Below are 15713 nucleotides of genomic sequence, written 5' to 3'. Positions count from 1 at the left end.
CCTCTGCCGATCATTTTGTTACCTGACCTTATTTCTTAATTTTCTATATAACCTTTTCCGTGGATTCAGACATTCACATTAAAAAGATATTTGCCTCTTTAAATCATTAAAAAGATATTTGAATGTAAATTTGAAGAAGGCAGAGATGTTTATTTGGGTGTGGTGTGTGTAGATTTGCAGGTTTACTTCAGGTTGGGCTGGCTCTGCAAAAAAAAAAAAAAAAAAAAAAAAAAGAGTGTTTTCTGCAGGGCCTGATGACTTGAGTTCGATCCCTGTGACCCACTTGGCGGAAGGAAGTCAAGAACTGACTCCCCAAGTCGTTCTCTGACCTATACACACACACACACACACACGCACACTAAATAAATAAATAAATAAATGCAATAAAAACCCATTACATTAAAAAACGCTACCTTTGCAATATGTATAAAGCAGCCATTTAAAATCAGGTTTGCTGCAGGAAAGAAAAGTGCATGCTTGGTACAAAGGTGGCAAAAACAAGAGACGGCAGAGCGGAGGGGCGTGGCTGCCCGGAACCTAAGAGCCGCGGTCCCGGAAGTCTCTGGCCGACTACGGACACTTCCGGCGTATGGACAGTCCGTCTACAGCTGGCAGCCCCTGGGTGACGCGTAGGCCTGGGAGCGGCAAGCATGGACGACCATAACCTGGAGGAGTTCCGCCGGCGCTGGCAGGAGGAGTTGGCGCAGTCGCAGGCGCTGAGGCGACGGCGGAGACTCGAGGCTGGGGAGCGGCGACCGCGGAGGCCCGAGGCGGGAGCGCGCGGCGAGCCGGCCTCGGGGTACCTGGGGCTGGCGCAGGGTCTGCTGGAGGGCGCGGGCCGACCCCCGGCGCCTAGGCCCGGCAGGGCCGACAGGAAAGATGCGTCCAGTCGTTCGCGCTCACCCCCGGACCGCGAGGCCGCGGAGCCCGAGCCGCTGGTGGACCAGCTCATCCGCGACTTGGTGAGTGGCCGGGGCAAGATAACTTTCTCTGTGGCCCACCCTATGGGGTTGCGGACGCGGGCACAGCAGGGGCCCTGCACCTACGACACCTAGGGAGTCCCTGGAAGCAGTGGTTCTCCTCTGGCTGCTTTGTCTGTAAACATTTTGGGGTATGACAGTAGGTGTGTGCGCGCTCTTGGGCTTACAAGAGGGTAGAGGAATGCTCGTAAACACGAATGTTCAGGATACCCTCTCCCCGCCTCACCAGAGAATCCGCCCATATAGAACTACGCGTGAGTTTGAGAAATCTTGCTCTAGAAACGTCTTAAACTCGTAAGAAAGGTTGGAGTGGAAGGTCAAGAAAAAGCAGAGGGCGGAATTAATGTTCATTTTCTCTGTATTCTTTGATTTTTCATAACGTAACATGTTACTTAATTTTTTTTAAAAAAAAACATAAATCAGAAGAAACGAAAGGACTATGGCGAAGAAGAAACCTTTGGTCAGTATTTTTAGGGAGGCTCTTAGCCTTTGGAGGGCATGGGTCGCTCAAGAGAATCAGGAAGCTTTTCTCCAGCTTCTTTTACCAAGTTGGGAGAATCAAAACAAGATCCCCTGACACACATCCATGCCTTCCAGGTTAAGAGTTAGGTCTGAACCGAAGGATTTCATGGTTTCACTCAAACCAAGTGCAAAGAAAATGTCTACAGTTCAGTAGGGAATCCTTTTCTGCAAGTGGAAGTTGTTTGGAGAGATAATGGGATAGAGCTGGAGAGATGGCTCAGTAGTTAAGAGCACAACATGTTCTTCTGGAATTGGGTTTCTAGTACCCATGCCAGGTGGCTCATGACCTCCTGTCGCTGCAGTTTCAGGAGATTTAATGTGTCTGGCTTTCCCCCACCCCACACAGACACATAATTTAAAAAAAATGGTTAATTTTATGCTATGGAAAGTTTTATTTAAATGACACCAGTAGCTTCTATTTTGAATTTTAAGGCCATCTTTCTTTTAAACAAGTGTCTGGTGCTCTGCCTTGATTCTAAAATGGCCATAATATGAGGTAGATAACCTTTTTTTTTTTTTTAAACATATGAAGGGACTCCCAAGACATTTTTTTTTTCCAGTTTGCTCAGGATTACCCAACTGAGAAGTTGTGGGGATTGAATTTGGATTCCTGTGTTTTAACTTCACTTTAACTTTAGCTTGAGTTCCCCTGCCCTCCCAAACCCCCCAGGCCTTGGTGTTGTGTAAGTTCCTGAGTCCTTCCAGACCTGCTAACCAGCAGTCCAGGGAAGTAGCTCCACGTCTAATGACTGAGAACCTGTGGGGGTTTAGATACTATCAGCTGTGTAGCATCTTTTGGACCCTGTGCTGGCTAGTTTTATGTCAGCTTGACCCAAGCTACAGTCACTGGAAAGGAGGGAGCCTCAACTGAGAAAATACCTCCATAGGCTTGCACTGTAGGCAAACCTGCAGGGCATTTTCTTAATTAGGGATTGGTGGGGGAGGGGATAGTTCACTGTGGGTGGAGACACCTGCGGGCTGGTCGTTCTGGGTTTCAGAAGGGAGCAGGCGAAGGAAGCCAGTGACCAGCACCCCTCCATGGCCTCTGCAGCAGCTCCTGCCCCCCGAGTTCCTGTCCTGTTCTGCAGTGATGGACTATGATATGGAAGTATAAGCCCAAGAAACCCATTTCATCCCTCAACTTGTTTACAGTCATGGTGTTTATCACAGCAGTTAGAAAGCTTGACGAAGATAGAACCTATATCCTATACACAAGACTTTCCGGGCCTCACATTCAGGCAGCATCCCAAAGTCAGAGATAAAGTGTCCTAAAGTGGAAGGGAGCTAGGAGGAAGCTCCAGGGCATACCAGAATCTTAAGTTTCATATGGAGTTGGCAAGAGCCTTCCCTGTGTCCTGTGCCAGGGTTGAATGATAGTAGGCTCCTTTTCGGAAGCACCACGTTAGGTACTGCTAAGGTTTCTTTTGAGCAGCAGCCAACTGCTGTACAGATAAAGAGGCAGTAGGTCATTATGTACTCAGGCAGCTGGAGTTACAGAGGTTGAGACACCTGACATGAGTGTTAGGGACGGAATTTGGGACCCTTGGATGAGCTGGCTCTGCTCCTAACCATTAGGGTGTCCTGGAGCTTAGATGGGCATCAGACTCTGGCTCTCTTTATGCGCCCCCCTCCCTCTGTGTGTGTGTGTGTGTGTGAGAGAGAGAGAGAGTGTGTGTGTGTGTGTGTGTGTGTGTGTGTGTGTGTGAGTGAGAGAGAGAGAGGGGGGGAGGGAGGGGGAGAGAGAGAGAGAGAGAGAGAGAGACAAGAGAGAGACAGAGACAGACACACGGAGGGAGGGAGGGATCCTGTAGATGTCTGTGTGGTCAGCCTGCATGTGAAGATCAGATGACAGCTCCAGATGTTGACTCTCAGGCACCCCCACATTATTTGGCCTGGAGCTTTGTCATAAAGCCCAAGCTAGCTGTCCCTTGAACTTCTGGAGATCTGTTTCTTCTCTCTCCTCACCTTCTCTGGCATCTCAGGCGTTTATGTCATCGTGCTTGGCTTTTTACATGGGTCTTAGGGGTCTAAACTGAGTCCTTACACTTGTAAGGCAAGTGCTTTACTGACTGAGCCATTTTCCCATCCCTGGCCTGGAGCTTTTTATCACCTCCCCCTCCTGAATGCTGTGATCACGGTGCTAGCTTGGAGCTGGCTGTCCAGGGCTTCAAAGAGAATCTCTTCATCATTCCCAACAACCTCTCCCATGGCCGTTTTCAGACTGTTCTGGTAGCTGAACAGGGGGAAGGTAGCTTGAGTTTTAAAGGACAGTAAACTCATCCTGTCTCTTCAGTCTAAGAGATGGCAGTAATGTTTATTAAAAACCCTCGGATCCCTGTGGCAGTATAAATGTGAGCTCCACAGTACGTGGGGTCAGAGGTCAACTGAGCAGGGGTTGGGGTCTTGGCTAGTTCATCAGGAACTTTGTTCCATGTCTTACCAGACAGCTTTGTGAAGATTCATTTATAGTGGCAACCAGAATTAAATAGTAAACAGGGTGGGGAGTGTAGGGTGTTCTTTCCAACTGTTCAGTTTGGTTTTTTTTTTTTTTTTTTTTTTCTTAAACAAAGTTTATACATGATCTGAATAAAACCATTCTATGTTCCGTCATGGTCACTGGTCAAAGTACACATTACATCAAGGAGGTTTTTTTCAAGGAGGTTTTTTTTTTTTTAAACAACAACAAAAACCCAGGGTATCTTAGTTCTCTTTCTGTGAAAAAGACACTGTGACAAGGCATCTCTTATAAAAGAAAGCATTTAGTTGGTGGCTTGCTTACAGCTTTGGAGGTTTGGTCTGTAATCCTGGTGGAAAGCTGACAGGCATGGTTCTGGAGCAGTAACTGAGAGCTTTACATCCTTTGGATCTGTTGACAGAGAAGCGACTGTGGGCTTGGGGGCTTTTGAGACCCTAGAGCCCACCCTCTCCTCCTAGAAAACCTAATCCTTCCCAAACAGTTCTTCTAACTGGGGAGCAAGCATTCAAATAGATGAGCCTATGGGGGCCATTCTCATTCAAACCACCACACAGGTGTCACTATGTAGACCAGGCTGGCTTCTGACTCAGAAATCTTCCTGCCAGTTCTGGGATCTAAGATGTGGCTGCTGTGTTGGGAAGAAGTGGGTTTTGATTTTATTGTTTGTTTGTTTGGTTGGTTTTGTTTTTAATTTTTTAATATGATACATGTTAGGGTTGTGTTCTTTCAGTGGAATTGTCTTTGGATATTTTATTAGTCGTATTTTGAAATGTATAGATCTTAACTGCACAGCTTGACACCTTCTCTAGAGTGTGTGCACACACATCCGAAACAGCTGATCACAGGACTAAGTTCCTAGCCTGTCTGCACCGTGCTCCTCACTGTGCTCTCATCCACAGGGCCTGACCACTCACTCCACTTTGGACGCCTCTGCAGTGGCGTCAGGCAGCTTTACTCTAGCCTGGGTTCTTGTGCAGAGCCTGGTGGACAAGTTGTCCAACAACGAGATAACTTTGAGTAGATGGTTAGATGGTTTGGGCATAACACTGCCAGGAACATTTGGTCTGACCCTTGGGATACGTACATGTTTCTCCTGGTTGTTTGCTTAGCAGTGGAATCCCAGGGTTGTGAGCATGCAGGTCATAGTTCCAGCAGTCTACCCCACAGACTTCCCATTTCCACCTGTTGGTACGGAATAAAGCAAAAGCAGCAGTGGTTTAAGTGTGCCAGCACTGCAAGGTGAGCTCTATCTGGCAGGATCTGGTTACCCTGTGCTTCTCCCAGAGTTTCTAGAAGGAGTAACTCCTGGAAAGGAAGGTGGGGTTCCCCTGAGTGCCCCGATGCAGCCAAGGCAGAAGTGTGCAAACCTGAAACTCATTCTTGTCTCCTGGCCGTGTCACACTAAGACCTCCTGTTTGAGACAGGGGCTCCTGTAGCCCAGGCTGGTCTTGAACATGCTGCAGCTGAGGGTGAACTTGGATTTCCGATTTTTCAGCCTCTACCTCCCCCAGTGTGGGGAATATGTTTTCTTGTACTGTGGGTTGAACTCAGGGCTCCTCTAATTGAGCTACATTCCAGCCGCTGTCACGTTTTTTGGTGCTGTCTCCACTGCAGTATCAGTAGTGTGAGAGCAACCAAGAGAACAGAGGCCGTTCACTGGGCATAGCTGCAGCAGAGCGTCTTTGACTGGATATAGGTCAGAACCTGTGACGAATAAGCACAGCTGAAGTGAAACGGTGAGAGAGGGGCCTTCTGTTCAGTCTTGCCTTCTTACAAGAACCTTTTGATAGCAGCACTCGGCCGGCTTGCTTATGGGAGTGGCTGGTGAATACCCATACTGGCAGTTGGCAGGTTCTGGTGGGCCAGTGCAAGGGATGGTAGGCCCTGGTTTGAATTCCAGGGGCAGTAGGTACTGTCTTTCATGCCCCCTCCAAATCCAGGTTCCTTGTGGACAGTGGTGGCATTTCACTTATGCTTATGCTTCTTTAGTGCAGTTCGTGACTGCAGTTGCTTGGTGGAATTTTATTGAGGTGGTTGATCACATCTGACCCACAAAGACACAGATGCCCTGCTCAAACTGGCCTAAAAACCCCCACTGGGATCTGTTGACCCATGTGTTTGGGTCCATGGAAGTGTCCAGTAGGTGGTGCTCACTCTGGGCAGTGGTGTCACCCAGCTGGGACCTCATGCCTCAGTCCTGCTTGTCTGCTGGCTTTCCCCACAGGAGGTTGTCCCTGCTGTCTCTCTCTTCAGGAGAGGACAGCTAGCAGCTGCAGCCTTATGTTGTGCCAGCACAGCAGCGCTTGGAGAACACAGCATCTGTTCTGTGGTGGGCAGTGGAAGCTTGTTCTTAGTGGTCCAGACTGGGTCAGCTGAGCAATCTCGAGCAGTTACTGATTGCCAGTGGTCCAGACCTGTGTCCAGTGCCCACTCCTGTTCATCCAGCAGGTGTGCACTCATTGTTGAGCTAGAGCTGGGTTGTCAGCAGTGTCCAGCGTGGACTCTACTCTGGCCTCTCCAGCTTCTTGACTGTTAGAATGATGTTAATGGAGGCAAGCCAGCTGCCCTGGTGGGCTCTGGATCTGCCCAACTCATATTCAGACCACACCGCTGGCTAGCTGTGTCTCCTGGTGTGCTTAACTCGTTGGTCAACTAAGCTGGAGTGACTCCCCTGCCTCTGCTGTCCTTTACCTTCCTACTATGGCTCAGTTTAATTCCATCTACTGTGTTAGCTCTAATCCCCTCAGCCCAGATTTCTCTTCTAACTACAATGTTCTTATCAGTGACATTCATGTAAAGATGTTACTCGGCGTGCTTGCTTGGCCAGCATGTGGAGTGAAGTTGGTACAGTACTGAGAAGATTAGCATAGCCCCGTGCTAGGATGACATGCTAATTCTTGAAGCAATCCTTATTGTTTTTTGAAGTAAAGCATGAGAAGGTTGTGTTTCTCTCTGGCATCTCTAGTTATTAGTAAATTAGATAGTGACATTTGAAGATTGTGTTAGAAATGTCACACTTAAAGAAAAACCCTTTCATTGAGCTGTGATGGAGACACACATTTCCTCATAGCTGAAATGTGAAGGAAGAAGGACACACGGTTAATCTGAGAAACACTGAGAGACCAAAATGGCTACCCCACTTATTCTCTCCAGTATTACCAGAGATTAATGTCCCATGAGCTACAGAGGGAATGCTGTGCACAGTGCTGGGAGCTAAGGCTCTGGATTTCTCCTCAATTCAAAAACTCTGTTAAACCTTTGTTTTGATTTTAAAATCAAAATAAGTATGTTTATGCTTTTATTCTGGGATGAAATAAAGGAATTAGTGTAAAAAAGTTATTCCTGAACTACCAGGTCTTTGCTTGGGGGCCTTTTCCCATGATCTGTGTGTGTATTTACTAAAGCAAATTTGAATGTCTTTACTTGAAGGTTCTGCTCCTTGAAGAGGTATGGGTTTTGTTCATCCATCTATCCATCCATCTGTCCATCCGCCCTCTTATCCATCCATCCATCCATCCATCCATCCATCCATCCATCCATCCATCCATCTTCTCCTCAGTCCACACTATTCGTTAAGTGGCTTGTTAACACCAGACATTATTCTAAGTTCTGAGGATACAGCAGTGAACAAGGCAGAGTCTGACCGATTTGAGTAGATACTCACCGGGCAAACAAGTGCTCTGGAGAGAAGAAACCCTAGGCAGAGTGGAGAGTGTCTTCAAGGAGAGGGCTCAGTCTTACCTAGTGCTATCCTGCAAGGCTTTCTGGAAGGCCAAGCTGCTTGCAGAGGACTGGGGGAGGAGCTGGCAGAGCCTCTGGTGCCAGTGGCTTCATGGTTATGCAAGCTGAGTGGTCACATAGGTCCTACCCTGCACTTAGTTTAATGCTTGGAATTGTTAGTTATTTTAAATGATGTATGTATCTATATGTCAATCTGTGTATGGTGCCAGTAGAGGCACCGGATTCCCTGGAGCTGGAGTGTGGGGGGTTGTGAGCTATGTGACATGGGTGCTGTAACTGCTCTTAACCATGGAGTCCCCTCTCCAGCCCCTACAATTCTATTATTATTATTATTATTATCATCATCATCATCATCATCATCATCCCCTTAATTTGCAGCCCTGCAGTTGTTAAAATTGTCTTGTCTTAGGAACCCTCGCACGCTTGTTATCACATCAAGCTCCACAGTGTCTGCAGCAGACGCTGATGGTGGGCTGTGCTGTCACTTACCAAACAGTTCACATGCATGGTCCAGCGCTTCCTGAGCTGAGCCCTCTTCCTGGAGCACCTCTCCTGCCTTCTGTCCAGCCCAGATCCTGCATCTCCCATCCCAGCTTCGACTCAGCTGGGCTCTGAGAGCAGAGGCTGGCCTGTTTGCCACACCCAGCCTCCTGGGAGTCCTCACGTTCATAGCTGCCCTTCCTACCTCCCTTCTGCTGACCCTGGGATGGAGAGACCTGCTGTCTGCACGGCTTATCTCCATCCCCCATACCGCGCAGTCCCACCACGGGGATACATGGCGTCCAGTTTCACTTGTGGCTTGAGAAAGTAAGCTGGTAGACCGGGGACAGGCTCAGACACTGTCAGGATAGGCTCACGTGTTTGGAAAGAGTTGCAGATATTTCCTGGGAGATCACCAGCAGGTGAGGAATGAGAGTGAACCTCACAGTTTTGAAACCAGTTCTAAATGAATAAATCTCAGGTGTCTCCCAGGCATGGGCAGTGTGCAAGGTACTGGGCAGGTTAGCTTCTGTAGGAGGCAGTTGTCTCCGTGGGCAGTCCATGGCTTGATTGACTACTTCTGCTTGCCCTCGTAGCTGGGCTTGGGATTACGTTCGATGCAAAGAGATAAATCAGCTCTTTGTGCGATGCTTAGGAACTTAACCTCTCTTTATGGCAAGAGAAAGGATTCCTAAGCTCTAAATAGCTGACTTACTAATGAGGCCTGGGTACCTCGGGGACCATCTCCTGTATTTATTCTGTTTTATATGCGATGACTTATCTCCATAAAAGATTTACCTCTTTCAATATAGAGGCCGTTTCTCCTACATTTGCTAATAGCACCTCCCTTCCCCCAGCAGTAGGCATGTCCCTGAATTCACAATGTTTTGCACATACGTTAATTTAAGCTGGGTGGTATGCCTCCTGTACCGATATGTAGGGACTTCAGAAGAAGTCTGTGGTGTTAGCTCCCCTGCTGCCTCTGTTGGTATCTGATGCACTCTGACATTCCTGTTTGCTTCTGCAGGGGAAGGTATTTCAAGACAGAATGGGGGTCTATATTGACAGTGTCTGAGCCTGTCCCCAGTCTACCAGCTTACTTTCTCAAGCCACAAGTGAAACTGGATGCCATTCATCCCTGCGTTGGGACTGTGCAGTGTGGGGGGTTGAGATAAGCTGTGCAGACAGCAGGTCTCTTCATCCCAGGGTCAGCAGAAGCAGCCCCACAGATCTGTTTAGGCACCATCTCAGGAGAGCGCCCGAGTGGCAGTTGCCCCAGAGATATGTGTTTAGAAGTGCATCTTGGAGTCAGGTTCTTCCCCCTGCACTGATTTGGTCTGAGTAATTTTAATTATTCCTCTTCTGTTGAACAGGAGAAGGCAGATTAAGTTTCTAACACGATGGTACAAAGGCTGTCCATTTATGGAGTTAGACTTATAGTAGAACACAAGGACGTCAGCCTCTCTGGGGACAGATCTCGTCACAATTTGTCTCAGTGGTTTTTTGGAGTGAGGCCAATAGACTTTGGGAAAATCCAGTATGCACTGACCTTAACCATAACACAGCCCCTTTGTCTGATTTCTCTCTGGATTTTTCTATCTCCCCATGATTTAGGGTTGTGGTTCTCAACATGTAACTCACACAAAGCGTCCCTGAGAAAGATCTTGTAAGCCCTGCCCATGGAATTTTGGGCACTAGTTCTAGGAGGTGCCCTGAACATTAAAACAATGCCACATGTGATTTCAGTGTCAGAGTGAGAGTCACTGAGAGGCAGAGACTTGTTCTTGGCACCATAGTGAAAGCCAGAAAGCACATCCTCACCAGCAAGGTGCTTTCTTTTGTCTAGTGCTTGAGATTGGAGAGCTCCGCTGCCACCTTTTGTCAGCTGATGTTCTTAGAGTGTCACCTTGCCTATGCTGTTCTTTCCTGAGAATATTCATGTTGTCTGTCACTGGCTTGTCCTGGTATGGCTTGTAACTGCTGGCTGATGATGTGCTCCAGGGGCCTAGGTGGCAGCCAGACAGCGTCCTTGGTATCAAAGGGCTTTTTTCACACACAAATACAAGCAGTGTCTGCATATTCTCTGCACCGAGGGAGGAGTGGCTTTGTGTCATCATAGGACACTTCTGCGGCAGCTAAGTGCATGGAGTGGTTGCTGAGCCACAGCTTGGGTCAGGGTAGCGTCAGGTCCTGCCACAGGGTTGACCAAACTTGTAATGTAGCCTCTGGTAAGGTGTTTCCCACGTGGCCAAACATCACAACATGCTGACGCTTATGGGCCCATGTCCTCCATTGGAGGTTAGAGTAGCATCTCTCTCTTCCCCTGCATGCTCATAGACCGCCATGTTCAGTGAATGTTGGAAGGTAGTTTCTTCTCTGCAGCTGTGCACTAAGAACTCTTGGGGTTGCCTGTGTTCCGCACAGGATCACATGGGCTCACTGGTTGACTGGGGGAAGGCTGGACTTAATGGAGTCAGCTCTCTCTCAGGTGTAGACTCACATATGGCTTTAGTGGGTTGGCCACTCAGGTCAGGAGTGAGGCAAGTGGCCTTGTCCTCAGTGCAGACCCTTGAAATGAATGGCACTTTTGTGTGGCAGCCCCTCGGGCCAGAGGGAGCATCACATGGAAGTTAGTGTGTGATCTCCTGACCATGGTTGTGTGTGGGTCATGAGCTGCGGGTGCCTCTTTGGTGACTGGTCACCTTTCCCTCCTGCCATTCCCCAACCAGTGGTAGAACACGGAAGCTCAGCCTCACAGAAGCAGGGGAGGGGCCTTAGGCTGTTTTGAATTGACATCGTCAGTCATTCTATAGTTTAGAGGCGATCCTAAGAATGGTGATTTAAAAGAAAAAGTTAGCTCTGCAGTGTTGTTTACATTCTTACAGTTCAGCCTAGAAACAGTGGCTGGCCTCCAGATCTTACAAGTGGCCCAGCACAGAGTCTGTCTAACTGTTGGTGCAGTGACCCTAACAGTGCTGGTGGTCACTGCATCCTGGATTCTCTCTCCCCGTGCAGCACAGCAAACCTTCCGAGCGGTTAGGTGCCCTTTAGAGTTGGCGATGCTACTTTGTGTGGTGTGTGGGTCCTCCACTGTGTGGACTTAGCCTTGCTCTTGAGTCCTCCTGTCACTGCTAGCACTGTCTGCTTACAGTGGGGTGAGTTATGGGGCAGTGAGCCACCAACAGGCAGGCTTAAGATGATGGGGAGGTCTGTAGCATGAGGAAGAGAAAGGAGCTGGCACCCGGGCTCTGCAGGCCTTTCACAGCGGGACTGTCTTCCTTGTTGAGCATGGGAAGTATGCCAACAAAATAGGCATTTGTTGGGAGGCTGTGACTTCTGCCCAGAATAAAAGCTAAAGATGGCATTCTGTGTTCATCTCAAGGCCAGTCTGTAGTGTGGCCCACCATAAGAAGCCCACAGCGTGACAGAGCACGCCTCCCCTCCCTCATCCTGTCTCGCTTAGCTTCACCTGCGTTAGTTAACTTTGCCTGTGTGAGGATAAAGAGACTTTTCCTCTTGTTTCTTTACCATGTGGGCAGATACAATAATGTAGAGGAAAAGGCAGGAGGCCATCCAGGGTGGCTTTGTGAATAATAGCCTCTTACCTTACATGTGCCTGCTAGGCCACAGGCCAGCAGTGACTCCCACAGGGGCTTGAGATGTCTCCAGTTGCATCTAGCTGTCTGTGGTACTCTTCACCGGTGAGTTAACGTAGCCATTAGGCAAGGACCTTGCCTGACATGAGTCCTCGAAACTGTTGTCTTAGGCAGGACTCATGCCTTCCAATTATCCTTGCAGACTTTTTCCTGTTTTTCTGCACGGCCAGCATCCTTCCACTGAGTGAACATTCTGTTCCTCCTTGTCCGTAGAGACCTGACAGCATCCTTTCCCGGGAGAGCCTTACTGGTTTTGCAGCCAAACATGCAGTTTTCTCTAAGGCTCTAGAGTCTGCTTCAGTGCTGGGACTCCTAGATGAGTACTGTCACGACTCTCCAGCATCCCTTACACTCAGTCTTGGGGGAGTCTGAGCAGTGCGCACACTCCTTGGTGCAACAGAGACTGTTTTCTGAAGTAGCTACCTCACACTGTGGAAACTCATAGTGAGCAGTGAGTTAGCAACTTCCTTCCAGCCTGCAAGTCAGCGATGTCAGCCAGAGCTTACTAGACATGAGCTTCCTTCTCAAGCTTAGTAGCAGAGAAGCAGCACCCCAGTGGCTGGCAGGTGGGCCTGGAGGCGGCCATGCCACACTTGGCCTCTCCCCATCCCTCTTGGCTTCCTTTGTATGCTGGGATCCGCTTGACCTTATCTTTCAGCTGAAGCTCTTACCTCATCTCTGATTGCTTACCCTAGGGCAGGCAAGCTCTTGTTACTGTGCATTACTAAACAACACTGGAGAACAGCTTTGTTTGTACTGGCTAGCTCAGGTTAACCAGCATGAGCTCCTCTCCTGAGGAGAGGTGGGCCTCCCCTCCAGCTGAGGAGCCTCCACCCTGCTCTTTCCCCACAAAAACATGTTAGTGACCTGGTCAGTATTCCTCCACCCTGAGTGTTGAGGAGGTTTGCCTGGCCTTTGGGAATCAGGCCAGCTTTCTTGGGCACCTGCTGCCTCAGCATCTTCCCTTACAAGTCAGGAGGCTTCTGCCACACCTTTGCATCCATTCACCCAATCCCATAGCATTTATGCTTCTTCCTGGTGCATTATGGGAAATAGTCACATGGATTTCACGGTGACTGAAAGGAGGGTGGATGTTGGGGGCTAGAGACCCCATTTCTTCAGGTTCTGTCCCTTGAAACAGCCCCAGCTGTGGTCACCAGCAAGAATATCCAGTGATGGAAAGACCTAGCAGTGCAAGCTGCTCTCAGCCTCACGCTACACAACTTCTCTCTTTCTCCACAGAATGAAATGGATGATGTGCCCTTCTTTGATGTCCATCTGCCTTACGAACTGGCGATCAATATATTTCAGTATCTGAACAGAAAAGAGCTGGGTCTGTGTGCTCAGGTAAGCTCTCGCTGACACATGTCCCGGGGTCTGCAGCTCTGACCAAATGCGGGGAGCCCCATGAACAGTGGGTCTGCAGAATCACACAGCTGACAGAACTGACAGAAGCAAGCACAGCAGCCGTGAGCTTCAGGCACTTGTTCACATCCCCACCTGACTCCTGTCTTCTGGTGATCGTTTTCTGTACCAAGGCTGAGTTATGGCTGAAACCCTGGGCTCTGCCTGCAGTGAGCTATCCTGTGTTAATACATCACATGTATTAGTACAGAGATGTGGCCCTTAAATCACACTAGTCATTAGGGTGGCAGCTGAGGGTCAGGTCAGCCCAGAGACAGATTGGTGAAGTCATGTTTTAGACAAATAGTCTAAATTACCCTTTACATAGCAGAACCCCCACTCCTGAAGTGACTGAGAAGGGACACACGTTGAGGGAACTGCCCAGGCGCATTGTTCATGTCATGCTACTCTGAGCGTGTGCCTGTAGAGTGGAACATTGGCTAGCTTGGATATGTGTGCGGGTGTTGTGGAAACTCTCCCTGAGGAGACATAAACAAATATCAGGGCACCAATGACAAGCCAAAGTGCAATTGCACCCAGTGTTGCCCAGGGAGCGTGTGAGTCTGTTGGGCTTCCTTACAGAGCATGGATGAGTCAGACCTGTAAAGTCAAGAGGACCCCAAAGCTCCACACCAGAAAGCCTTACCCCAACATGGATGTGCACCCCAGCTGCATAGATGGAGCAGCCCCCACTTCAGTATTCCCCCACAGTTAATACTCCCGCTCTCTGGAGACTCCCCGTGTGGGCGGAATTACATACTCATGGCTGGGAGGTGCGTGGGGAGCAGGACTCTCCAGTGAGGGTCCAGTGACCGTCCCCACCCCACTGTCTCTGAGGGAGGTCAGTAGGTCGAATCAGGACCCTGCCAGTGGTCGCAGCTGCCCTGATGATGGTGACTGTTGTCAGCTCAGTGGACAGTGCTCTGCAACAGGATACCATGGAGATCTGGGGTCCGCAGTGGTTCATATTTTTGACCAGGCATACACTGGGGAGGCTGGGGTTTATGCCCCTAAAATTGCTCTCATCTTTTTGGCCACAAACGTGATTAAATTACCTTTTTTCCTTTTTTCTTTTTCCCAGTTGTCAAAATCTGTATGTCCTTAAATCTGAGTGAGTGCTCAAGGCCTGATCCCTAGTGCCACCACCAGAGAGAAACACAGTTGCATTTGACTAATGACGTAACTCAGTGTTAGACTGCTCGCTTAGCATGAGGCCCTGGGTTTAAAGCCATCAGTGCAGAAATAGGAATGGTTCAGTGGGTGTGGTTCTGTCTGTGGTCCCCATGGCTAGCATGGAAGTCAAGGAGTGTGTCACGTCTCAGTGGATACAGCACACGCACTCAGTACATGCCAGCACCCAACAGCCTATTCACAGTAAGCACCGCCCAGCAGTACCTGCTTCGGCAGTTACTTGGAGACGCTGGGCGCCTTTGGTGTGTGCTCGCAGCAGTGTGCTTAAGTGGAGGTCCAGCATGCCTTGTTGCTGCAGTGTGTCCATAGGAAATGATAGTGTCAGGGAAGCCACCGTGACACCCGGAGTGGACGGAAGAGTGAAGAGTGCCGTGAGCTCGTCTCTCCTCCTGAGAACTTGTCTTCTAGCTCACACATTGGCTCTGCACCCAGGAGTGGAGAATGCGGGCAGAGCGAGATCAGCCCGGTGCCAGGGCCGGAGCCCTGGACTGTCTGTTGCCAGCTCTGCCCTGCACTTACTTTCTTGGGCATGGCTCCTGTTGAAGAAACAACGCTTTCATATTGATACTCTAATCAAGTACGCTGTCATCTGTCCAAAGAATGTACCAGGGCACGATGGGGTCAGGTAGGAGAGGGCCCTGTGGTACAGCGGGGCTGCACTTCAGGAGAGACGGGCTCTGCTGGAAGTTATCCTGCAGGCGTGAATTACTTAATTTGTAGCACACTAGTCTGGATCCCACTGGAAGGCTTCCCAGTGTGTCCATTTGGCTCCAGTGTGTGTGTACATGTGAGTCAGTGTGACTGTTTACGTGCACATGAATTTATGTGCATGTGTGTGTCAGTGTGTGTAACATGGAAGCGTGGAAGCTATTCTTAGCCAGAGCCTCTTCCTGGCACAGTGATGCAGTGGGCTGTGACGGAAGCCGGGCTTTAACAGTTTTTACACTAAGACAACAATCCTCGGCCCGTCATTGGTAGGATTGGCTTGGTTTCTATCATCCTTAAAGTAAACCACAAAGTAATAAATATAAGCAGTGTTGTGTTTGCTTTTGCAGCAGGGAGAACGTCCTTCTGTGGAATGGGGACCTGCCACTTTATGGGAACCCTCTGCGCTCGCTCTCTTCCTCCCTCCCTCCCTTCTTCCCTCCCTCTCCCTTCCTCTCTCTCCCTCTCCCTTCCTCTCCCTCCCTCTCACTCCCTCTCTCTCCCTCCCTCTCTCTCCCCCTTCTCTCTCTTTCCCTCCCTCTCCCTCCCTCCCTCTCT

General features: G+C 49.3%; 1 protein-coding gene and 1 non-coding gene across 2 annotated transcripts in view; both read left to right on the top strand.

Annotated features, from left to right (window-relative positions):
* Window positions 1–598: 598 nt before the first annotated feature.
* Window positions 599–15713, top strand: part of Fbxw8 (F-box and WD repeat domain containing 8) — a 91321-nt gene continuing 76206 nt past the window's right edge. Inside the window, exons 1-2 of the mRNA XM_028765468.1 lie at window positions 599–962; window positions 13098–13202. Coding sequence (XP_028621301.1) covers window positions 651–962; window positions 13098–13202 — 417 coding nt within the window. The 5' untranslated portion in view covers window positions 599–650. The remainder of the gene's footprint in view (window positions 963–13097; window positions 13203–15713) is intronic.
* Window positions 6790–6895, top strand: LOC114619671. Its single transcript, XR_003711205.1, has one exon. It is a non-coding gene; the product is annotated as a U6 spliceosomal RNA (small nuclear RNA).

This window comes from Grammomys surdaster, unplaced genomic scaffold (genome assembly GCF_004785775.1).
Source record: "Grammomys surdaster isolate TR1022 unplaced genomic scaffold, NIH_TR_1.0 164, whole genome shotgun sequence".
Lineage (NCBI taxonomy): Eukaryota > Metazoa > Chordata > Mammalia > Rodentia > Muridae > Grammomys > Grammomys surdaster.
Note: the sequence above shows the minus strand (reverse complement) of the source record. Positions and strands in the feature narration are given on the sequence as shown.